The 27,097-nt window shown below is 41.6% G+C and overlaps 1 protein-coding gene across 1 annotated transcript in view; it reads right to left on the reverse strand.

The window, feature by feature from the left end:
- Positions 1 to 27,097, reverse strand: part of ATRN (attractin) — a 246,863-nt gene that overhangs the window by 84,284 nt on the left and 135,482 nt on the right. The window contains exons 23-24 of the mRNA XM_074992222.1: positions 24,361 to 24,439; positions 23,814 to 23,971 (exon numbers count right to left, since the gene is read on the reverse strand). Coding sequence (XP_074848323.1) covers positions 23,814 to 23,971; positions 24,361 to 24,439 — 237 coding nt within the window. The remainder of the gene's footprint in view (positions 1 to 23,813; positions 23,972 to 24,360; positions 24,440 to 27,097) is intronic.

Consider the following 27,097-nt stretch of genomic DNA (forward strand, 5'->3'; position numbering starts at 1 on the left):
TGCTATTGAGTCTGCACACAGGGACTGCAGGACAAAAGTTATTTAAACATCTGAGCAAGCTGACAAATCTGAATAGTGCAATGCGATAGGGCAGGGGTCAGCAACCAGCGTCACCGGGGCTGCAAGCGGCTCCTTAATGAGTCATTTGTGGCTCCGGACACCATTGCAGCTGACTCTTCTGTGGCTCTCTACAAGCCCCCCAGGCAAGACCTGGCCACAGGGCTACCTACCTCAGGCGGGCTCCCCACTCTGCTGGCAGGTTGCCGACCCCAGAACATGAAAGTAGTCCGGGAGTACGTGTGCCCAAGCCGCATGCGACTCTTTCAGCAATCAGATGCTCTGAGCCGCAGGAGGACTGTGCGCTGCTGGGCACACGTGTCCCTCCCCCGCGCTTTGAGGGAGAAGCGTGGGGCAGCAGCAATGGCAGCAGCTCCGGTGGGTCGTGGCACTGTATTACAGCAGGGGGTCTGGGTGCCTGGCTCTGGAGGAGGGGATTGGGCTAAAGCGCTGTGTGTGAGTGTGAGTGCACATACGTATGCATGCTTGGCTCAGGAGAAGCAGAGGGGACACTGGGTGCCTGGCTCTGGAGGAGGCTCAGGAGAAGCGGAGGGGACAGCGGGCGAGTGGGGTGCCTGGCTCTGGAGGAGGGGGATTGGATTCAAGTGGGAGGAGGAGCTGGGTGTGCCTGGCTCTGGAGGAGGGCAGCGGGGATTGGGTTAAAGCAAGAGGGAGAGGCTGGAGGAACTTTCTTTAAAAGGAGATAATTTATTTAAAAAAAAATAATAAGTTTGAGAACCCCTGGTGTGGAGAGTTGCTGCGAACATTCCTACTTCCTGCTTCAGAGCCCGTCCCCAGGTGCAGCGTTACCCTTGGCCTCATTTGCTCTCCAACCGAGGGGTGAAAGTAACTTAAAATTTCTAACTGTGAGCGAAGTGCTTAAAATAGGGGCTACAAAAAGTACTATTTGATGTTACTTTTTAAGGACTGTCTTGTATTCACATGCATTGTGGCTCTTGAAATATTCATTTTGTGACCAAATTTGAAAAAAATGGCTCTTCTTGCTATTTTGATTGCAGACCCGAGACAGAGTATCGAATTAACAGTTGCAACACTAATTCATTTGGCATCGAGAGAAGGGGGAGATAATAGAGGGCAGAGGAGGCTTGGGCACATGCTTTGTTGGTCTCAACAGTAATCTCATATTAAAAAAGAATATTTAAACCTCCAAAAATAATTTTCTATCACTCCTCCTGTGTATAGAATGTGTCTTTATAATCCTGCAGAAAAACACCTTGCACCAAACCAGGAGTTCCCATAGTAATACTTAACTCCCACTAAGAATATATGGTCAAAATAAAACTTCCATTAAAATTGGATTTTCTGACCTACTGGCGCGAGCTATGGTGCTGAAAAATGACAACCCTTGTTACATCAGGGTGGGAGACCAATGCAAGAGAGCATTGATTTATTTCCTGCTTGCCTCACTTTTCTAGCAGAACCCTACAACTTTATGAGGCAAATGTAAAATATGGTACAAACAAAAGAATCAGATTACTTCTGTTGTTCAGTAGTGATGAGAATTAATTGACATTCCACTATTGGACCACCCGATGGCAGTAGTCACAAATTGTCACTTTTCAGCTAATGGGCTGCAGTCAGCAGTTGGCACAGAAATGCCATTTATCTCTGCTCTTGTCTCTCCATGTGAGATTTCAGATTGCTGTGCAGAGCAAAAAGTGGGAATAGTTTTCTTTAAATTAGAAAGAGTACTTAAGATCTACTTGGCTGACCCTCCCTCATTTGCTTGTGCGTCAAAGAACTAACACAAGAATATCAGACTGGCAGTGTCCCACTCATAGAAACATAGGGCTGGAAGGAACCTCAGGAAGTCATCTAGTCCAGCCCCCTGCCCAAAGCAGGATCAACCCCAACTAAGTCATCACAGCCAGGACCTTGTCAAGCCAACACTTAAAAACCTCTAGGGATGGAGAATCCACCACCTCTCTAGGCAACGCATTCCAGTGCTTCACCACCCTCCTGGTTAAGTAATTTTTCCTAATATTCAACCTACTCCCCTCCTCTGTAACTTCAGACCATTGCTCCTTGTTCTGCCATCTGACACCACTGAGAACAGTTTCTCACTATCCTCTTTAGAGCTCTCCTTCAGGAAGTTGAAGGCTGCTATTAAATCACCCCTCAGTCTTCTCTTCTGTAAACTAAGCAAGCCCAAATCCCTCAGCCTGTCCTCAAACCTCACGTGCTCCAGCCCCTTAATGATTTTTGTGGCCCTCCCCTGAACCTGCTCCAGCACATCCACATCCTTTTCATACTGGTGGTGGTGGGGGGTGCGGGGAGAATGGGACATAATATTCCAGATGTGGTCTCACCAGTGCAACCACTCACTAGACAACCAGTTGTATTATAGTGATACACATCTAGATTAAAGTGCACAGACAAGCAGCGTCACGCAAAGGCTCATAATTGGCGACAAAATCTGAATACAGGGCCCTTCTCTACACTTAACACAGAACATTACCAAACATCACCTTAAAAGCGTATGGCTGAGCAACAGAGAGAAACCAGCTCTTCTCACAATCTTTCACCACATTCACATTCCATCCTGCCTCCACAGTGAATAAGTCAAGGATCTTATACAATACAGTAATCCCTTGAAACGTGCCATTTCGAGTTGCGCTTAACTTGCATTAATGCAAATTAAGCAGAACTCAAAATCCCGCTCCCCCGAGACCTGGCTCAACGCCCGCAACCCCAGTGCAACCCCCCAATGGTTCAAGGCCACCGCTGCCGCCACGCCACCCGCCCCTGCACCCGGCTCACCACGCCCACAGGGCCATGCAGCCCCAGCTCAACTCTACCCCCTCAATCCTCCTGTGGTCCTATCACATCCCAGGCTTAACCCCACTGCCCCCCTCCCATGGCCCAACCCAGTGCCAAGCTTAAACCTCTCCAACTGCTCCCCCTCCGCCCCCCAACCCCAGGGCCTACCTTTCAAAAGGAGCTCCAGGTGCTCCTCCTGCTTCCCTGGCTGCAGAACACATGTTTCACTAGGGAAAAAGCTGCCCCTGACTTATGCCAAATTATGGAAACTTGAGGGACTACTGTACACAATACATAGCCATGTAACTGAAGACAACTATAATGCATACGTGCAAGGAGGATGAAGTAAAGTTGCATGCCCATGCAACTTTACTGCTTGCATTTTCAAAGTGTTTGCAGCTTTAAGCATTCCTCTCCTTTTGCAATAAACTCTTTCATATCCAGCAGCCCTAGGACCAAGAGGCTATCGAATATTCAAATATTCTGGATAATAGAGAGGTATACCTAGCAATGCATAACACTACAGAAAAACAAGATTAGATATTAAGAAATGAACAAAATGTAAGCAGAATACTTCATTTACCAAGAGTGGTTTTGTACACTGTACACTTCTACTGTATTTGTTGTATTTATTTGTATTTACTTTCACTATACTGCACTTGTGGAAAAGGTAACTAAAATTTACTTATGGTTAAAATGCTGGTTATTTGAGAGTTCTGGAGAATATAATGCTGGATATGAAAGAGTTTACTGTAATTTCCTAGCCCACACTCCATGGAAGTACAGGTTGGGCCTCCGTGGTCTGGCACCATCAGGACCTAAGCAGTCAGACAGGAGAACCTTTCCTGGACCGGGGGAGGTAAGGCTTTCTTTCTGGGCCTACCCTGCTCTGACCAGCAGGGCTCCTTATCCCCAAGCAGCTGGCAGCTCCCTATCCCAGGCTGGTGGTGGCTCCATGCCCAGGCTGCAAGGGCTCTGCACCCTCAGCTGCAGAGGTTCCCTGCCAGCTCTCCCTCTAAGCTGAGCACTTGGGCAGCTGTCCAAAGGAGATCCTGGCACAGCCCAGCTGATTAGCAGAGCACCCGCAGCCAACAGCGTTATGTTTCCATTGTTGGCGCACATTTGCACATGCCTTGGTGCACTTAACGAAACTTATTCTGCCCGTGGATGGAAAAAATTGGAGGGAATTCTGCATCCTGCCCCCAGGCAGCAGGGCTGCCTGTAGCCAGAGCAGTCAAGTTCCCAGACACCGGCAATTTCAGTGGCTAGGGCTCTCTGTTCCAGAAACATCTGTGGTCCTATAGAATTCAACCTGTAGCATACAGAGATCACAGGAACAAGCCTCATAAGCTCAAATGAGCTTCCACTAATGGCAAATTTTCAGACATTAATAACTTGTTGACATGAAAATGCACCCATGTGTCTTCAGTGCGGCCACAGGACTAATCTTTGTGGAACTTCAATCCTGAACACACACAGGCACTATAGCTTCCCAAAAATACGTTTGGAAAATCTAGCAAATTTTCCCCCTCATCTGGATCTTAGAGACAGCTGAACTGGTTTTGATGAAACTTTATACACTTCTGCCAAAGGCAGAGGGCCAGCACGGAAAATTCCATCTCAGCTGGTTTAGTTTGGCAATGTTCTCAGCTGAATACTAGGGCTCAAGGTCTTAATTTAACTACAGATGGCACTATCTGTCCCGATTATTTAAAAAAAAAAAGCTTCCTAACACTTTTCTATTTGTCTTATTTTAAAGGTTTGAGGAACAAAACTACCAAATTGAGGTAATCTCCAGATTTTATTTACTTCTAGTAGCCTAAGCACTCTATAACTAACTTTGCCTTCTCCACCGAAATCCCTGTATTGCACATACTTCATACTGAGCAAAGAAAGCAGTCCTGTAGCACCTTAAAGACTAACAGTTTTATTTATTAGGTAATGAGATTTCATGGGTAAGACCCACTTCATCAGATTTATGGATTTAAGATGAAGTGGGTCTTACCCATGAAATCTCAATAGTGTTAGTCTTTAAAGTGCTACAGAACTGTTTGCTTTGTTTTGTGAAGATACAGACTAACACAGCTACTCCTCTGAGACTTCATACTGATTTCAAAGAAAGGGCATAGGGTACTAATGAAGAATCATCAAGAGATGCTGGCAAGGTCTTCCTGGCCAAAGCAATTTGCCTCTGAACTGGTTCTCTTTTTGTCTATGTTCTGACACTATGACAATCTTATTGTCTTCGCTATCCATTCTTTTAAGCTGGTTGTGTGTAAGTTTGAAGATTGCATCAATGCTGAATAAAGTTGCCTCAGGTCCTAGCTCTATTCCTGGAATGATTGTGTGCGCTGTTTTAATTTCACAGTTTAAATGCCTACTATTTCTTCTGGGCATATTATAAAAACAAATGTTCCATGGTATTTAGCTTTCAGAAAAGATGAGACAGACTAAAAACTTTGTAAAAACCCATCATTCGTTATTTAAAATCTAAGTCAAGAATTTGCTACTGGATTTGAAATTCATTTGAAACTAAAAAGGGGAAAAACCATTTGATTTAAAAAAATTCACATTTTCCACAGCAAGGTTTAAAAGCACTTTAGTTCAAACTAGGAGACTTCCTGAAAAACCTTTAAAATATCAGCCCTTACACTGGACCTCAGATGTGTTTACGCTGCAAAGCTGTTTTGAGTTATCTTGAGCCTGGCAGCTGGGATATTAGCCTAATGCATTAGCCGGAAAGTCTGTCAGTTGGCAAGTTTCTTGCAAGGCAAATGGGTACTGCTAATGGAAGCTAAGCTGCGGGAGACCAATCTCAGCTACGAACAGCACAAAGATTACCTTTCCTGGTAAGTCACAGATCAGTCTGTCCATGCTACAATGGCAGGAATGAAGTTATTCTAAATGTCATCCGGAGTTCAGGGCAACTTTCCAGATGCTAAGTGGGCATTTCTACTTCTGTTAGTGTCTTTGTTCCCCAACAGCCTAGCCTACCTGTCAGATCGTTAGCATTTACTTATAATTTCATTTTTTCATAAACGCAACTAACTATGCCACGCACTAGGCACTATTTAACAACTAAGAAGAGCAGTCCAACAAGAACGATTTCAACAGCCAATCATATTACACAAGAACACAAACTGAACCATTACTATTGAAAATGTCCTGCCTTACTCAGTTACCATTACTCAGTGTTAGTCTTCACTATAAAATACTGCTCCTTGAACATGTTTGCAGAGAATCCGACTCATTGACTGCATATTGACCATGACTTTGCAGTCAGCGTAAACCAATACAAATCAACCTATCAATGCAGTATGAAGGATTCAAACACTGTCAAAATTTTTACTGCGGGATAACTCTCCCATATTCCTCCATGAGGGATGCATAATCCAGTTTAAATTGTTAATTACCAGGTTTAACCAGTGAACCAATTAAACAGGTGTTTGTGAGGGGGCTGCTCCTGCCCAGCCGGAGCGTCCCTGCTTACGGCAGGATGCTTCAGTGTGGCCGAAGCAGCCTGATCCACAGTAGCCTGGCCCAGGAGCACTGCAGGCAACGATGCTCTGGCATGACCAGAGCAGCACCAATCCATACTGCAGGGTGGGGGCACTCCAGCCAAACTGGAACAGTCCCCATTTGTGGGGGATGTAAGCACACTAAGGGGTGGGGATGCTCTGGGTTGCAGACTGCTCTGGCCAGACTGCAGAGGGGGAGGGGGTGGCTCCACAACAGCTGGGTTTGAACAGCCTCACCAGCTGCCTCCAACCACAGCCACTGTGAGTGGGGCTACTTCAACCCTACCAGAGCACCCCGCCCATAGCCGCCTGGCAGGGCTGCTCCAGCCCATACCAGTTAACTAATTAAACTTTAACATCCTTATTCTCCATACCTAAAACCTAGGAAAACCATGTGTTACAGACATGTAAAGCAAAAGGAGCCTGCCTTAAATAGGTTAGAATGCAAACTGACAAGAAGAAAACAAAGCTAGGGACTGACAGAGATCATTACCGATTTCACTTTTGTTTGTTGTTTAGGCTATGCGATAGTTGTCAGAAAAAAGGTTATAGCCTAATTACTTGTATCAATTGAAATCACACTAGAAATATGCAGAACAGAAAACTATCGTGTATGGGTAGGGGAGGGAATGGATGGACTAACAGAGTCCTGGAATCTACAGATATCTGATTTCTATCCATAGGTATCTGCATCCACAGCTCATTTTTGTGGATGCAGATACCAACTTTGTGTCTAGAATGCTGCTAATTTGTGGATATCCACAGCTAATTTTTGCAAATGCAAATATGGTTACCAATTTTGTATCCACACAGGGCTGTACTAATAAAATCTTTGCTATCGGTAAGCTACAGGGACCTAAAAATGGCGTCTATCAATTACATGGGATGAATAACGAAAACTCAGTTATATTTGTAATGTCTTGAGCATTACCTTATAGACTAGAGAAGCAACCAGTATTTTATGTAAAGCCCAGTAACAAACATACTCCCTCATAACATTTATCATTAGACATTACCAAAACAGTAAATGGTTTCAGATTTCTTGTTGTATCCCCTGACTACATGAAGCAGCTATAATCAAAGTTCGTTTCTAAACAAGACTTATTTCTAAGGAAAAAGACAAGAGACCCTAGAATTTTCACACTGATTAAAAGGACAAGATGGAGGCATGTTTGAGCATTATAAAAATAATTTATTTGCTCATTGTTTACATAACAACCTTCTGGAAACTTGAAAACAAAATTGGGTCCTTTAAAAACTTTCATTGAAGGGGACCTCAAATTTCATGGGAGCATCTCTACCTGTCAATCTCTAGCATTTCTTATGGCTTTAAATATATAAAAAAGTGTTTTAAATTTATAAGGGTGGGATCTCAGGCAGACATGCTATGGGAAAGGTGCCATCAATACAAAAGTTTGAGAAAAAAAGGTTACTTACCTCTATATCTGTTGTTCTTCAAGATGTGTTGGTTCATGTCCACTCCACTGTAGGTGCATGCAAACATGCATGCCTGGTTGCCAGAAGATTTTTCCCCTCACCGGTAGCCATAGAGTCTGCGTGGTGCTTCCTGGAGTGGCACCTTCAAGGTGCCCAACATAGGCACTGCCCCCACAACTCAGTTCCTTTTTGCTGACTACTATGACGGAGAGGAAGGTAGGAGGGTTTTAGAATAGACATGAACACCACATCTTGAACAAAAGTTACAGAATGACTGAACCTCCTGCATAAAATGATTCTCATGAAAAGGGTCCTTGAACAGGGATGGGGAAGGTGGGTACAGACCGAAACAGATAGCAAATCCCCCTTCTGCTATGTGAAGGACCCAGTGGTGCAAAGTTATTTGAGACCAGGCATGGTAAGAAAGGGGATAGGCAGGGAGAAGCAGAAGAACAGGAAGGATCCAGAAAAGGGACTGGTGTGCCATCCTCAACAGCACCATCAAAAATTTTGTTTTGGCCCTGAGCATGGCTTTTGCTGGCCCTGGCCGGGCTGCTGGAAGCACCTCCTGCTATTTCCAACCCTGCGCGTCTACTGCTCTCTAGGTTGCTGACTGAAATACTGCAGTGGAAGGCAAGGGGTGAAGTGCCTGTACTGCGTAGCAGGGGTGCACAGGGCAAGTGATCTTAGGGTCGCCCTTGAGTCTTCGAAACTACTGAGCCTCTTGTTAGTTTTCCCAGAAAAGAGAGTTGGCCCCTTAAAGGGCAAGTCCTGTATGGTCTGCTGAACCTCACATAGGAAACCAGGGACCTGGTAGCCAAGCATTTCTTCTCATTGGTCATGGCCCCTGGCATCACCAAGTGGCTGCATCAGCAGCATCCAAGGCTGCCTGGAACACTGGTCTGGAGACCAGTTTGCCCTCTTCTACTAAGGCTATAAACTCCACCTAGAAGTCTTGGGAAATGAATTTGAAAAACATGGCCAGGGATTATGATGCATTGTATGATACCTGCTAATCAAGCCCTGTTGGTTTGAAATCCTCAGTTGCAGGACCCCCATGGAATAAATTGTCCTGCCATAGAGATCAAGCCTCTTGGCCTCTCTGTTCCTGGGGGAGGGTCCCTGATAACCTGGTCTCTCCCTGCAGTTTGCAGAGTCAACCACTAATGAGTCAGGTGGATGGTGGGAGTAGAGGTGTTTGTGGGCTTTTGAAGGGGCAAAATACCTCCTTTTGTTACGTATGGCCGAAGGGAGGCACCGAGGCTGGGGTCTGTCACTCAGTCTTAGCCATGTCAGCCATAGTCTTTATAAAGGGCATAGCCACTTGAGTTGGGGCTGCACAAAACAGATGTTCACCATGGGGTCCATCTCCCCACCACCCCCTCTGCCTGAACTGCCAGGCCTTAGGCTACCAGGCAAAGTTACTAGTGCAGGCCTCTACTGTCCTCCAGTACAGGGGAGACATGTGCCCACTACAGCTGCATCCAGTGGCTATGAGAAAGACAATCCCCCTTGGGGAGGGTAATCTATGCTCCTAGTACCCAGAAAGTCTCCAGCTCCAGTGGCCTGCAAATGAAGGTCTGATGCCAGTATCAGTCCAGCATGCACACCTGGTACTGATGCCCCAGGAGGTCAATGCCGGTCTGATGAAGCAGACAGAAGGGGGTGTACCATGTAAGGAAGGAACAGACATTGTGGGAACCAGGACCAAGGGCACTGGTGGTTTAGCAAGTGGTGACACCGGGGAGAGTGCCAAGGAAGGTTCAGGAGGGGAGCTCCCGGAGAAGCCGATGGTGCCATCCCTAGTAGTGAGGGAATTCCCAATACCGAGGCAAACGAAGGAGCACTCGAATGAAAATGCACAAAATTGACTCTGGCTTTCATGATAAGCCCAAGAGGTCCAAAATCGCTGCTGGGGCACTGGCTGCCACTGACCAGAAGCTGAATCGTGGCTCCTCTTGAGGAGGGGCATGCACTCCTATTCCTGCTCCTGCTGGACTGAGAGGAGTCTGACTCCAATCCTGAAGCCTCCAACTCCAAGGACTAGGGAGGAGCTGCGCTCCACAGTGCCTGCATAAACACCAGATGTTCTGTTGATGCCCTGGACAGGTGCCAAAGACATGGTGCCTACAGGCAACATCAATGGCCTTGATAACATGGCCAGTTTGCCCCTGGACAGAGGATGGGTGTCAAGGGGCCATGGGGAGGGCTCTTTTCGCAGTGACGAAAACAGCGCTGTCGCCTGCAGAAGCATCTGAGCTGCACAGAACATCTCCAGGGTCGATGGGAGGTGAAGATCCCTTTCACCTGCTGCAGGCAACTGAGGGAGTAGTCATCCTCCTAGTGGGAGTCGCTGCACACTGAGCCAGAGGCCGCTGAGGTGCTTGGTGACCACGTTCCAGTCCTTGACAGCAGAGAATCTACCCCACTTTTGCCTCTTTCTTCAATAGGGCACAAGGGCTTGAGACCTATGCCTCCTCAACATCTGGGCCACTGTGCCAAGGCCCCCTCTTTTGACAGGGATGAGGAGGTGCTCAGTACTGGGGCACTACACACCGAGGACGAGGTGTTTGGTGCTGGATCCGAGGAGGATGTCTCTGGCTGCAGTGTTGCTGCCAGCAGTAAAACCTTTAGACGCTGAGCTCTGGCCTTAAGCATCCTGGGCTTGAAGGTTTTATAAATCACACATGATCATGCTGATGGCTTTCTCCCAAACACTTCAAGCACAAAGCGTAGGGCTCTATCTTGGGCATACACTTGCCACAGTCACCACAGACTTTAAAGCTTGATCACCCACACATGCCCTAGCGCCAGGACCTCAAGGAAGAGAAGAAACTCCCCCAAGACCACAACATTTAACACTAATCACTAAGTCTACAACAACAATTGGCACTACAAACAACTACTCATACTGAAGACTACCAGCTAACCACCCTAAACTACTTTGCTCCTAGGAGCACTAGGCATTGCAGCTTAGTGACAAGGGTGTCAAAAAGGAACTGAGTGGGAGGGCGGGGGGCGTGCCTATATTAGGCATCATGAAGGCACAACTCCAGGGGGTGACATCCCCGACCCCATGGCCACCTGCTAGAAAAAAAATTTGACAACTAGACATGCGTGTGCACATGCACCTACACTGGAATACACATGAACACTTGAAGAACCACCCCCGCTTTATTGCATGCATACTGGTTGCAGGGTCGATTGTTTGAATATAAGGCTGCTGGTATTTTTGTTCTGTGTTTTTTATATAAAAAGAAAGATCAAAGAAGCATGTGCCTTGGAAAGAAATGGGATTATTCAAGCAGTGTATTAAACCATATTAAGGCAAATACAGCAGGGATGGAAGTACTAGACTCATTAAACAGCACCACTGACAATTTATTACATATTCAGTGTTCCTACCCCAGACTGTATCATCACATTATATTTTCTGGTTTTGTGTTAGTTTTTTTCCTGGATTTCTGTTACAGGAGAGCTGAGATGGAACTAAATTTCACTTTTCTAGCAGGCAACATAATCAAGCCTTTTAAATGCAACCAGGGCACACTATCAGAAACTAGCAGTCCCCTCATTCTATCAGGTGCTGAAAGCCCAGTTGATATGCAAAATATATCTTATAATTGTGACATGGAGAACTTCCTCATACAAAGATTAACAGATAATTCAGAATTAATGACTTATTTCAATTCTGTCTAAAACAGTTACTAATACTTTCAAATCATTTAGTGAAGCAACAGACCTGTAGGAAAACACCTTAATGTGTTATTGGTCCCACAAATCAGTGAATTCTAGAAAAGAAGTATATTGTAGGTGCTGATTACACCTGGCGTTCAAGACTAAGCAAAAAAAGTCTTAAAATACCAGTACTTTAGCAGTTTGGTGAACACAAATACAAATAATATCCATTTTAAGAATCCTGCCTTTTCCTCTTCTGTGCTCTGCAAGGAAAGTCCTATATTTAGAGGGCAACTAATTTAAGGTGCACCTATCCCTAGTTTCAGGCAACTAAAATATTGTTAGGCATTCAGATACAATGGCAACTGGCACATGAAAGCCCAGAAAGGTAAAACTCTTGTAATTCAAGGATCATATAAACAACCCAAGACTTCCCAATACACATAAGAGAGTCTAGGTAATATATTTGATTTGACCAACTTCTACTGGTCAAAGACCAAAGCTTTCAAGCTCCATGAACTAGGTCTTCAGGTCTGGATAAGACCTCTGTGTAGCCCAATAGATTGTCTTTCAGCAGCAGAAGCCTCTCCAATATCCCGGGAACACTACAATTGCAACAACACTGTACGCACCAATGTAAAACCAATCCATAAGGCCACCTAAAAAACCCTTCACTTCTCTTGCTCTAACCCCATCAGTTGTCACATAAAACTTGAGAAAAGAAATGGAAACTGGCAGCATGCACCAGTGGTCAAATGCTCGCTATTTTGGAAAAAGAAGGAGCCAATTCCAGAAGGAAGAGTTTTTGTTTTGTTTTTTTTTTTTTTTTTTTATAGGTGACAGGCTACATTTTCTATGGTCAGAGGGCAGACTGAGTACCTAAATGCAGCACCATCACAAATCTCTACACGTGGGCATGTTCTGCAGCACATACAAGTAGGCATCCTTCTACTCTAACATCATTTCAAGTGAGGAGATGGCAAACTTCCCCCTTCAGTAAAGAAGGGAGCTGTATCATTACTGTTTTAACAAATATTTACATTGAAGTAGCTCCCTTTCTTTGATCTCTTTGTTAGATATTATTCATTTGGGTTTGAGTTTTACACTGGAAAAGGTACTGGGGGTGAGGGACATAAACACACACAGAATCCCAAATGGAAACCTACCTCTTCAAGTAATCACATGACCACATCTCATGGAACTCGAAGGGACCTCAGGAGGTCACCAAGCTTAGTCCCTTGCACTCTTGGAAGGACCAAGCACCACAATCCCTTTTAGTCATCTTACATTTCTTTTATCCTGCAGTTTACAATGGTGTTCAAATGTTCTTATAATAAAATGAGAGATGGAAAAGTCTGAAACATCTGTTTAAGGCTGTAAAAACCATTTAACACAACTCAATGACCTCACAGGCAGAGCTACAGAAAGAATAGGTCAGTTACTCCTAAAAGGTAATACTGTCTGGCTTCAAGAAAAAACATTTCTTCATAACACTTTATACATTGCCATAACTACAGAGATACCCTAAAACAATTGACAATACTAAAAGGATGAAGATCTCTAGTCCGACACCATTGAGACCTGGCAGGGGCTGAATGAAACAATTTGCCAGACAATGGGAGGTCAGTATTGTCTAACAGCATTACTAACATTTCCACAGCTTTCTGGGCTCTAAGAAGACAGTTAGGGGCACATTAGAGCTAAATAACTGCATATAACACGGACAGCTGGAACTGATGGGTATAAACAGGCCTTTTGGCACCACATGCAACTTGGTTACAGCCATGACAAGTGATCATCCTGCCAACAAAAATCATGACAGATTACAGATGCTGCTGGATGAGTGTGCGCCAGACTAGAGAGATTCAACCCGCACATTACTCCTCAAACAAACATTGATTTCAGCAACGTAGGCTGAGGTTCCACCACAAACTCCAACTTAACTGACATGGCTTCAGAGTCACAGGTGACTCGCAGTGCAGCTTACAGCAGGGGAGGAAGCACACCATGATATATGGATTACAAGGAAATATGTACCATATTGTACTGTAAAAAACCACCAGCAACCTTTAAAAAGAAAGCTCCTCATTCTGAAGTCACCTTTCTGTTGCAAGTCATTACCCTAGGAAGTGAGTCCTAAATGTTGCAACCTCCTCAGAAGGGTGAACTGTCTTCTAAAGCAATTCCTAATTTTTGAGCATTTAGAAGGCTGCTTGCAAAAATACTCCCTAATGTTAAAGGAACAACTTCTAAAATAGGAGAAAAACGTCACCAATTAATGCCAAAAATAAGAAGTCAAGAGCAGCTAGAAAGGAAACAGCTGTTTCATGTTTTAAAGTATCATTTAACTGTTCTGTTTCAAATCTCCCCATGCCCAACAGGAGGTGACAGTTTGCCTGTTCTGGAAATCAGCATGTAATTGCATATTTCTGAAAGTAATTATGCTCAACAGTAAATTTCACAAGATTAAAACAATCTGATTTATCCTTTATTGTTCAGTTTAAAGCAAGTAGCCCATCATGGTCAGGAAAAGATATAATGTGATGGGTTACAAGGCATCTGCAATTGTATTTATCCAAAGGAAAAAGACACCATCAACCATCATTAACAAAAGACTTGAATTTTCTAACTGCTGTCAGTCTGTTAATGAAGACGGGTTAGCGGGGGATGAGTGGGGGCAAGATGAAGGGGAAGGCACATACCTCACACTGCCTTTACTCCCTCACATCTGTCCATCCTGCATGCAGGGAGCATATCAAGTGTACAGGGTGAAAGCCTTTTAGGAACATTTAATTTGCTTCTTAACCCAGGTAACACTCTTATTAAAATTACCCATATTAGTTTTGGTTCTCTCTTTTTTTGGTAGATGACAAACAAGTGAAGTCTATATATTAAAATCTCAAAAGGCTCTGATATCCTGGAAGCTATTAATTTAACAAAGAGTCAGTTATCACCCATTCTGAACTGAAGAAACAATTTCCATTTCACCATCATGCCCAACCACACGCATTGCAAAACAAGCCTATTAGTTAGGCGATAAAGCTCTTTTGAGAGGCTAACACTCCAGATGGGCTTTGTGTACTGTATGCATCCGATACCCTTAAAGAAAGAGAAATCTTAAAATAGAAAGGAATTATAAGTACAATATCAAACATTGACCAAATTCCATTCTTTGCTACAGCATACTGCCCCACTACCTGTCAGTGGGAACGGCATCTCAATGTTCATTTGGCCGGAGAAAAGTTTCATCCGTAACTTTGCACTCGCACAAATGCTTCCCAAACCATACTAAACCATGAATTACATGTAAAATTTAAGTCCAATTGAAATGGGTTTAACAGTGACAGAATTGGTGTAAACACCACCACAAAGAACCAAGTGCCATAGGGACAGAAATTTAACTCAAGCCTGCTTTAATAGTGGTTTTACCTTGTTTAGATTCGTTTATATAATAATAGTTTAACATCAAAGAGTTTTGCTTGACTAGTTCTTGGAGTCCCAGACATACTGTATTCGTGATAACATGACAGTGACTGTCCTTTACATTTTCTGAGTATTTTACATTGTTTACCTCGAATATAACTCACGGAAATATGCAAAATATTGGTTAACACTTCCCACCCAAATAGCTGAACCAGTACAGCAGCAGATGTGCATGTTACATTCAGTAAGAAGCCCATTCTTTGGAAGTATCTTAATTTATCTTAAATTATAGATGTACTTTGAAATGTAACTAACAATGTTATCATGGTGTTCCATGTGTGCTGTCTCTTCATAATGCCACATCAAGTGTATTCAAGCCTTCAAATGTGTACTCCAAGTCCATTTGGATTGTTAGTCTTTCAGGTACCCCAGGATTACTTGTCGTTTCTGCTGAAACAGGACTTCCATGGCTAGCTCTCTGAATCTGAAATGTTTGTAAGTGAACAAAATGTTCTGGCTGTTCTTTTAAAAGTTTTCAGCTGAACACTAATTTAACACAGCTTTGAAACTTTACTATGCAGAAGAAAAGTGATAGTTTCAACCATCACATTTTAAATAAAACAAGCACGGTAGTTTCCTTAACCTTGTCAAATCTTTAAAAACACAAAAGCAAACAAAAAAACATTTTTTTATTGGGGGGGGGGCATAGTTTATGCTTAAAGTACTGAACTGTATTTGTAGAGACTTTTTTTGTGGGGGATGGGGAGTACCGTGTGTTTCTGCCCGATTACATACTTCCAGTTCCCATGAGGCTTAGTCACAATTTGCATTCATAACTCTGAGATTCTACGATAGCTATGACTCCATAAACAAAGAAAGCAGATTTGTCGCCATTTTACATGATCGCTTTTTAGAGAAGAACATACACCCACGCTTGGATGTTCAAAGGCACTTTCATTTAATTGATATTTGATTTGGGAAAGTAGAGTGTAAATCCTTTTACAAGATACATTTACCTTGATCAATTGTGATAAGAAAACGGCGGTAACATAAAAAGCTACTACAACAGAATCCACATAAGACATTCCATTTACAGTGAAGTAGAATGCAAGTCCAAAACTGTTTCAGTATGCCAATTTCTCCTGCAGTCCCACAGACATGTATTCCTTACTGAATGCTTTCACGTCAAAAATAATTGTTGTGCTGTCTAACTTACATGTGTACATTTATACATATGCCTTCAGCTAGCGTATCAATGAAAAGAACACCTGATGTAAATTAAAAAATGGACTAAATCAGGACGTGTTACATGCTGCACTACATTTTCAGTTTTGCTATTTGTTATAATTTGCATGCTTGAGTTTTCAGCCTTTAAACATAAGACACCTATCAATTACACAAAGGTGCACCATTTCCACCTTCATGCTCCACATTCATCTATGTCACTTAAAGTTTGTAACTGGTTCGATATATTAAATGGATCCACAAAATAATTTGAGACAATGATGGGAAACATCTTTAAAATACCTAGAATATTGTCTTCTGAGAGACTCACAAAATAGGTCACATTATGCAGCTGACCTAAAATATCCGGAAATAAGAAGGGTCAAAGTTCAATATAGAATACACTATACATGGCTTCGTTCCATAAATAAATGTGCTTCAGGGAAAAAAAAAAAAAACCCTGAATTTTCCATGACAACATTTCAGAGGTTGGGTATACGTAAGTATCAACAGCAGAAACCATTTCATCTGCACCCACTCCATGGTAGTAATTAAATCAGAAATGAATTCAGTAATTTAAATAAACTAAATCCAACCCACTTGTCATGCCATATTTCAAGTTCTCGAAACTGAAATAGTCCAATTTCATTGTGATGCTCCACCCTGACATATTATGCTGTGATGGCCACTGGGGAAGAGGGAAGATTTTTGAGGTCTCACATGGTTGTGGGGCAGTCTCTAAGAAACTGCATATGGTAAGATTCTGAAAAGGTATATTAAAAATATTTCATATGCACGAGGGTGTAAAACTCCCTATACTTTCCTTGTTGTTTGGAACATGTGGCTCATAAGGATGAAAATAATCAATAAGGGTTCAGAAAAGAGCCATAAGAATGATTAAAGAATTAGAATATGTCTTACAGTGACTGACTCAAGGAGCTAAAGAGAACATTGGTGAACACTAGATCATAGTCCCTCATTGTGTACATGGAGAACAATTATTTTATAATGGTCTCCTTAATCTAGGAGAAAAAACTGCAACATGATCTAATGGTTGGAAGCTGAAGTTCCAAAAAAAAAAATCAATCCTCTACGAGCAGCATTTTCTTAAATAGAGATTGGATCTTTTTAGGGGCATTCTATGGCCTGTCCTGTAAAGGAGGTCAGCCTAATTGAGTGCAATGGTCTCCTCTGGCTTTGGAATCTATGACTAACTTAGCAGTCAGCATATTTGGTACAAAGAACTCAATCCAACACAGAGAGAAATGACCCAAACTGCCAATCAATGATTTGGTCACAAACTACATCTCCAGGGACCATGCTAACGTGTTATACACTGGAAAAAAGAAAGGATGAGCGCATGAGACTTTGCAGAGGAGAAATCTATTCTTGAAAATATAAATGATCTAGAATTAAGTGAGCCAGACCATAGAATGTGCTTACTCTCAAGGGCCTCAGTAGAAGAATCATGACACTAGTAAACAACCTGAGTACTTATTTTGAGTGGTAAAAATATCATAAATATTAGATTTACAAAATAAGCTCGCCTGCCTGGCCATTCACCTTATTAGAAAAATTAAACCTGTTAAAATAGGTTTCAAATTAGCTATATTAGCAGCTACATGATTGATCTACTAGCAGTTTTGAAGAGAAGTTTGTTTACTGGAATTTGTTTAAAGTAAAATAAATGCATGTCAGTGTAATACTGCTGATGTTTACACAAGTTATTAAAGAGGACTTCATGTTCTCTCAGTTAGGTGCTTGTCAGATACTGTTCATTAGTTTCACAAATGTAAGCTGAAAGGAAAGCACTTTATTTTTAATTCAAATAACCAGTAAAATTCCACTGCAAGTTCCTACATTGAATTTCCTTCCTCCTTAGTAACAATATTCTAAACTGTATTATTTTTATAATCCAATATTATTTTCTGTACAAACAGAGCAACAGTTTTATAAACTGTCATAAAAGACCAGGATTACAGGTAAAACAAAAAAACAAAAACAAAAACCCTACATCATACCATTTTCACATGACCACTCCAAAAAGACTGCTATTTTTAGAGGTATGTTGTCTGTCCTGCTTCTGGTAAGGATTACTTAAAGCAGCACATTCAAAACAGAACAGACTGAAATGGAAAGGTGAATAAGTAGTCTTTATACAAGGCTTAAAGGCTTAGTATGATTAAACCAGATTATATTTACCAAGAGTGAAGAACTAGACTGCCAATAGAGATAATACCAAGATATTTTTCAACAAGAACTTACCTGTGTTTTCAAAGGAAGCTTGGCAAACTTAAGTTTTTAAATGAATTCCACAACGTGGCTTTCATAAAGCGGAAGTTATTCAACAGATCTAACCCAGAAACAGATTTCTGGAACTTTTTAAAAAAGGCCCTTTTACCTATTGCAGTTTAATTCTTCAATGATTTTAAGTCACTACTTTCTAAAAGTAGGGGAGGGGGAAAAAAGACTTCCTACACCATTATACTTTAAAAACCAAGTGAAGTGGTTTTGGAGAGAGGTGGAGCAACAAGGGGGGAAAAAAGCCAGACTTCAGCATTGGCAAGAACACAGCTATCTCTAGCACAAAAGAGCATTTATAAGCTCCGAGTCCAGCTTAGAAAGGCAAGGAGAGGTGGTAGGAGAGCCAGAAACATAAGGCAAATTTGAATCAAGGACCTTAGGAAGAACAAGTTTTTAATTTAAGTAGTATCATCTACTATAGATTTCTAAAGCATTTAAAAAAAGCTTTCTAGTAGACAGACTTGATTATGTAGAACATGACAATGATGAGAATGAGCTTGTACAACAGGATTGTGTACTAGAGATATTCATTATGCTACTCAAACTAGAAAACAAAAAGGGCAATCTGAGCAATACATACCATCAGATATGAATAAAGAAACATGGCTAAGAATGTTTAAGTTGCAAAGACATCACATAGAACTACTAATTTTTTGCTGGCTTATCACACAAGCTACAATTGAAATTACCACATTTTAAATGATTTCACCACAATTTAACGGAAAGCAATAGTTTGAAAAGAAAATTAGTGCATTAAGTATTTGCTGAATGCAACATGTTGCTGCAGGAGGGAGTTGTCTGGGAAAAATAAGACAAACACAATATCCTAGACACTTTGAAACATGGAATCTGAACCAACAAATTAAGCCAGACTACTCATCCCAAAGGGTTTACTATCTAAATTTGATAGAACACACATGGTTAAACAATGAACAATAATTGAGCAAAGGGCAAGGAGTGAAGAGATTAATAGAGAGATGGAGACAGGAAGTACTCCTGAAAAGTGTGGGATTTAAGATGAAAGTAAAGAGAAGGGAGAGGCCAGGCTGTAGAGTATTTTTATTTTTTTAAATATTCCAGTAATGTCTAAGAATCCCAGTCAAGGAGCAGTTAATTAGGCAGTCCATGCCCCGCACAGTTCACAATTTTGAACAGGAAACAGCAGGATACAAGGTAAGAAACTCAAGGTGGGGAAAAAGAAACAATAAAAGAGAGGAGTAGGAGAAATGTATGATGCTAGCGAGGAGGAGACAATGAGACTGGTGGGATTACATAGAACCTTTAGGGCAAAGTTAAATCCCTCACTACAGACCCTGGAGAACAATTATACTTTCTCATTCACCTTTTCAATTATCCTTTAGAAGTTCTTCCCTCTACCTTAATAGCCACCTTTCAGACAAAACACATCTGTGAACTGCTTTGCAAAATTATGAGACAAATAGAAGAACGACTGTTGGAGCAAATGCCACAGTAGCTTTTTCAACATCATATATAAACCTAAGCTAGCTCAAAGGGAGAAAATAAACTACATTGTAGAAAATAAAGACTTACAGGACTGACACTAAGGAAGGGAAAAGAAGAAGATAATCAGATTGCGAGAAACTAATGTTTTTAACAAGTTACGGCAAAAGCGAGAAGTAGAGAATTTAAGAAATCTTCAGACCTGAAGAAAATGTTCTGTTAGTGAATGTGCAATGTGGACCTAGCCACACAACTCAAATATGCCATTTAAAAAGCCAAAATGAGCAGATTCTGGCAGCAGAATGGGATCCATAATGTGGGATAATACAGAGTCATAGAACTCATTATGGCAAATTTTTAAAATATTACAAAGTGAAGCAAACCTACTAATGCATCTGTAAGAGTCGTAAGTTGTTTGTTTGTCACGGGAAAGTAAATAATTCAGGGTCATTTAGAAATTAGGCTCTTACTGAAGGTAGTAAAGTTGATCTTTATAATTAGCAAAATAAAAAGTTCCCTGACTGCATACACAAAATATCACTTTGAACATTTCTCAAGCATTCCCAGTACCTTTACATCTGCTCAAAGCTAGTCCTACAGGCACCTCACCAGAAGCTCATCAGAACCAAAAGGAGCTGGTGGTGTCACGAGAGGAAGAGAAAGCTTCACCACAGAACTTGCTGTCACTGTTACTGAGGGCAACGCAGAGAACTCTGGTGATGAAACACAAGTCACATGACTTGTGAATTCCTCTTCATATTAGCCAGAGAAAGGGAATACAAGAGTTGAGTTTGTACCTCATTAAGTGAGGTCACTGTTCCTTCACAGGAAAAAAAAACGTCCCCCCTCTCCAGAGAACACAAGCAGCGCACGGATCACATTCTGGTTGCTATTGGCTACTGTCGGCAGACAGGATACTGGGCAAGATGGACCTTTGGTCTGACCCAGTATGGCCGTTCTTATTTACCAGCTGCAAGAACAATAGCCCTCCAAGCCCACACACAAAACAATGCCTTGTCTTCACCTCCAGATGCCAGTTAACGTAGCTTAAGGCCATCACCGTATTTGTTATTATGCAGTTTCAACAAACCAATCTTGGAGAGCATCCCTTAATCACACCAAAATGCCGACTGCCCTCAGCTGCTTTGGGGTTCTGAATTACAGCTTCTGGTTCTGCTGGATGAAATGCTCTTGCCTCACTTCCCTGGTCTGTCTGTCCGTCCAATAGGAAAGAAAGTGCTTTGACTTGCCAGTACATGCAAGAGTCCCGGAACATGTCTGTAACCCACCAGCTCTTGTCTCACCATGGAATATAGTCTTTTGAGATGAAAGTCATGGTAGCTTGCAGAGCAAAGAATAGATGCCATCTATAGTCCAAGCAAATCTGGAAAACTTCTTGAAAAAACACTTAATAATCTCAAGGACATTTTGCACTTCGATGACACAACCCATGTAAGGCATTATGTATTACCATCTCCAGCTCAACAGCCCCTACTGGGACCTTCGCAACATGAAATGTATTTACCAGTCAGCAGCATTCATCTGAGACTGCTGGTTTTCAGAGAGTTGTCAATGTCAGTTCCATGGTACGTATGGAAGAATTTGTGCTCCAGTATCTGGACAAGTTACCTGCAGATGCAGGAACAGCATTTCTCATTCATAGTTTCTATAACAAATGAGCACCTCATTCTAGGTCTTGATCACAACCCTGTTTCCCCAGTCTGTGGAAGTATTCCTGACTCAAAAGTGCCACTTTACACATTACAAGTCCATTGCCACCTGGCTGCTCCCCTAGATCTGAATAAGAGCAGCTAGGTTATTTGTACTGTTAGCAGCTGCAACAAGGATTCCAAGAACTACATTTCTTGGTCTCTGGTCACTCATGATTCCCTGAAGCTTCCAGCCCAACCATCATGAGCCTTTGCTGCTATTTGACTCTAAATGACAGGCATTTTTATCACAAGCAGGATTTGGTAACCAAGAGCCAGCTCAGCTCCTTGAGAGTGTACTTTGTTTTTTCAAGAAGGAAATAAAAGATAATTCCCAGAGAGCGATTAGGGATATTCACCCTGTCTCACAGGCCAGGGTATCCATCTGGTTCCCAAAACACCATTCCAGTTCTCCACATCCCTACGCCCATGAAGCTGTGCCAGGAAAAGGGACCTTGGAATATAAAAAATACACTGGTACTACAAAACTAGAAGTGAGTATTAAGGCTAGTCAGTGTGGATGATGAACCTTCCCATGACCAAGTGGTATTATAAACACTTACCTGCAATAGTTAAACTTGAAACCGCTACATGTCCCTCTCTCATTAATTAAAATCAGTCCCAGGCCAACATGGAATAGCAAAACACTTATTTTTGCCACCCAGATTATCAGAAATGACTGTTTCTCTGGGTAATCTGTTGCATAGGAGGTGCCACATTTGCTGCAATTCTTCTGACTACAACCACATCTCGGGCAAAAAAGTCTCACATGATTCTCCACATACAGTATGTGTTGATTTCTAAAAATACATAATCTAACAAACAATACAAAAATCAAAAAAGTTGAAGAGACTGCATCTTGTTAAAAGCAAAAAAAAAAAAATCTTAATGTAAAAAAACCACACCAATTCACTAGGTTAAATATTACAATGGTGGATTCCACTGCAAAGTAGCTGAAAATGTGAATTCAGAAATGAGCAAAAATATAAGTTAATTGTGTGACCCGGTATGGCCATTCTTATGTTCTAATCCCTCTGATGATGTAGGACTGGTGTAACAGGGTGCATATGCTCCAAGGGACCATAAAAGAAAGGGGTAAAACAGTGTTGCTTAACCAGTGGGATATCCGCTGCTCTAGATATTTGCCTAGGTTTACAACAGGCTACCAAAAAAAAAAAATCACTAGTTAAGTCAATACAATCTAAAAGTTCATTCAGAAAATGACTTGTTTCTATTGCTTCATATGCTTTACACTGAAATGTAAGTACAATACTTCTATCCCAACTCATTTATTTGATAGTAAGATGACAAAGTTAGGAAGATTTCAGTAGTAGTCTTCTGTGATATTTGTGCATGTTTTTGTAAGCAGTTTAAGTGACGCATAACTTGGCATGGAAAACAAATCTGACTCTTAAAAAGGTCACAGTAAACTGGAAAAATAGAATTGCATTAGTTTCAACAACTCAGATTACCTTCGGACCATATTTCTCAACCAATGGCATGTGTACCCATGGGGTACATGAGAGAAGTCTGGAGATACTTATTTTTTTAAAGGAGTATTTAAAATTTTTAAAGGGGTACTCTAGTTTAAAAAAAAAAAAAAAAGGTTGAAAAACCACTGGGGTAAACAGAATACTCTGGATAAACCAAGAGGACAGACCCTCAGGACCCATGAATCCTGAAGCAAAGCTCCTCCTGCTGTGTCAAATCAAGAACTAGAAATAACAACAAAGACAGCAGAACCAACAAAAGCTTCCTTAATAAGTTTCCATAAAACAGGCTACATTTTTTCACATTTGGTTACTCTTTCATGAGAGTGAAGAAGAACAGGGGGACTGGACCTAACGACCTAAAGACTGCGGGGCGCAGGGGGTGCGGAATTTAAAATATATTTCCATTACAACAATGGACCATACTGAGTGCCCCCCTGAAATAACTGAAAGCTCGGTTTCTTCACTTCTAGGGCAGCAGATTTCCCCAAGTACATTTGCAGATTTGTAGGAAACAGAGGCAATGCCAGAAGATTGGGGTTGGAGGACCATTTTATTATTAGTCATTTTGGAATTGCTTGGCAAATGGAAAGAGCTTGGTTCATCCGTTGTGCGAGGCTGTGGCTCAACTCAGACATGGTACAGCATGCTGTATTTACGCATGCTTTAGGGGAAGGAAGAGATGGCAAGAAGCATTAAAATGTATGTCTATTAGTTATGAGAGTTCTTACCTGTATTTTTATTGGCCAAGTGAAGTTGCTGACGTAAACAAAGAAAGTGATGTTGGGGTTGTTCCGGAAATCAAATTTCTCGTTGGAGAAGCTATCCTTGCATTCCTTTATGTTGGACTTGGAAATAACTGGAATCTCCTCCCCTGCCTGTGTGCCAGCTGTTTCAGAATTTAAAAAGTAGCAATAAAAGTTTGCATTCAGTGGTTTTCAGAGGAGACCAATTATCTTTAGTTATAAAGCTACAGATGTGAAAGTAAAATGAACTCTTCAACAGAAGACTGCAATTTTGAGTTGTATTTCATTAGTGGAATCAATAAACACAAAAAAAAATTAGCACTGAAAAAAATTAGTTCTCAAATAATGTGCATTTCAACCATCTCCAGTGCACATTATCAAGATGTGAGACTTGGAAAACTGGAGAGGAAGCAAAGAATCTAAAATTCCTTCCTTAATTTCATTTCTTTCCCACATCCTATTTTTTAAAATATAAAGGTCATGTTACATTACTCCTATACAGTCCACATAGTGATTTACTTTTATCTTTTACCTGCAAAACTTGTTGACCAAGTTATGTTGAGGTTGAAGTTTTTAGATGCATTGATAACCATGTCCAGGTCTCTGTTTTGCTGATTTAGAGAAAGAGAAAGAAGAAAACAGTTATTTCTAACAAATCTAACTATCTACAATTATTCTGTTTTGAAAGCAACTCTCAATAAAAGTGTTCAGAACTAGAGTTATTTCACAACAACTCATCTAAATGTGAGAGGACTAACATATAGCAAGACATTTTAAAGATCCACGGTGCATTAAGCAGAACACAGCTGTACTTTATTTTTCATTTTGGATCTCCCCACAAAAGAAAATGCTTATTTCATGTAATTCCAAACCATGTTCATTTAGGGTTCTTAGCAGACTACTCCTAAGTATTATTCTGGGATGGATGGGAGTGGCAGCATTCTGATATATTCAAGATTTTTTTAAAATTGTTTTAAGTACTTTACCTCCTCAATAAAATAATTAATTCTGTATCCTTACAAAAGTCTGCCCTGGTCAAGATTTCAGTTCACTTTTTTTTTAATTGGCTTTACTCTCTGTCTCCATGTTTTCCCTCTGACAATGGTTCTCCATGTGTTCCTCCCACTCCAATATCTGTGCCTTCTTTTATAATATGTAGTCATTCTTTTACAATACACAATAGTACTAATCTGTAATAACCACGGCTATGGTTTTACCTTGCAATTGTGAGCTCAATGATGAAAAAAGGTTTATAAAATGTCACAATAACGACAACAAAGGTTCATGGACAAATGAGACTGAATTCATCTAAAGCAGCCTCATAATATAACTCAAGGACATTGTTAGGACCCTGCCTAAGGAGCAAGAGACGCAAGGGACTAGAAATTAATGAACCAAAAGTGTTATGTCAGAAATCAGGCCTAAATGATGGACAAAACAATGAGGGAATAAAGCTGCTTTGCCCATTCTTCGTACATCCTTAACTAAAAAGACATGGGATGGGGGGAATACAGGTGGATGGATGTGAAAGGGAAGGCAAAACCTTCATCATGAAAGCTGCCAACCCCACTGTCTCCTGGGACCCTTCATTGCCCTGATCCTGAAAGCTGACCTCAACAGACTGGGCAAGGAAGAGGACACAGGTGACATCTCCACTATCATCTCAACTGGCTCATGGTAATCCCAAATACCACCTCATATGTCAGTTTTTGTCTCATATACATCCCTCTTGACTGGTTCTTCTGCTTCCCACAATACTACTACTCTTCCCTACACCTCTCCTTTTCCCTTTCGTCCAACTATTTGTCTCATTAGGCAATCCTGCATATATTGCAACACTGCTGTAAGCCTGAGACCAGAAAGACAACTAGAACCAACACCCTAACATCCCAAACAACTTTGCCAGTTTTCAGAGTCACTGACAAGACTGTGTACAGTGCCTGTGCTTCTTCAGCAGTCAAGCTGCCAATGTGTTCTCAAGTTGTGTGTTCCTTGTTGTTCTCATCTTTTCCCTTTTGTGTGCATTTCTCCTGTTTTGTTTTCTAGAAAATGAGATCAGACTTCCATGAAGTAGCTTCTGACCATTACAAGTAACATCTTCTCTTTCCCCTCAAAAAGTTCAGTTAACCGTAATGACTCCGAAGAGACTTTTACACAGGTAGGCTTCCTTCTAAAGATTCTGTCCAGCTCAGGGGAGAGGGGACAAGGAATATGGTTAGAATGAAACATACTAAATTTACTTGTTTCTTCCCCCTTATTTTCTGTACTCTTGTAGGGGATTAACAGATTTTTAACAGTGTTTGCCCTGGTACTAAGCAGGCTCTAGTCTGTGAACAGCAAATCCCAAGCTTTATGTATTCCTGTATCCATTGATGGGAATGGTGTGGACAATGAAAAAAAATGGGAAGTGATTTTGTCTGCAATGAAGTATGTCATTCACTGCTCCTAGGAGCCTCATCTGTATTGCAATAGCATCATGGACCACAAAGATGGGTGAAGGCCTCTTGGTATTTAACACCGTATAACGCAGCTCAGAGTTGGCAGCCTCTGAGCTATGTTCTGATGTTCTTGGAGTCTGATACATAAATGGAGTACTGGGGCTTCTTCCTCTGCCTTTGCCTGCACCCCCATCCATGACTCAATTCCAAGGATGAGACTTGCAGCATTAATTCACTGCAGTGTTTGGACCAACAGGACTTTTTCTTCCCGGCAGGGTCTCAAGCTTTCTGGGATTCTGAATACAGCATGTTTTTAAAAACATGAGCCCTAGTGTTAATTAGGAGTCATTCTAGCTACCCCATGGGCCTTTTCGTGGCAGAACAATTGGAGGCTGGTCTCTGAGTGCTTGAAGTGAAAAAGAAGACAAGAGAAAACCTCCCCAGCGGGTGAGTTTCACTGATGTACAGAAATCACCATGAACGTGGGGCTATTTTTTAAGTTAGATACCTTACATGACTGCTCTATATTTTCATTCCAAAAGGAGATGCTTTTTGGACCAGGAAGAAAAGCAAAACAAACAGAATAAACTGTTCCTTGGCACAATTCTAAGCTGATTCTATTAGGTAGAAGAAAGTAGACAATAAGATACAAAACTAATGGCAAGCAACAAGAGAATGCTAGAGGAGTTTAACTAGATATCCCAGAAATACAAAACAACTAAACAATGGTCCTTATACCCTGCTTTGTCCAGAAACATTAGGTGTTGCAAGGAAGCAAGATGCAGCCACACAGACTGAGGAGATTGTAATTAGGAGATGGACTACCCAGGT

The sequence above is a fragment of the Carettochelys insculpta genome, chromosome 4, assembly GCF_033958435.1.
Source record: "Carettochelys insculpta isolate YL-2023 chromosome 4, ASM3395843v1, whole genome shotgun sequence".
Classification (NCBI taxonomy): domain Eukaryota; kingdom Metazoa; phylum Chordata; order Testudines; family Carettochelyidae; genus Carettochelys; species Carettochelys insculpta.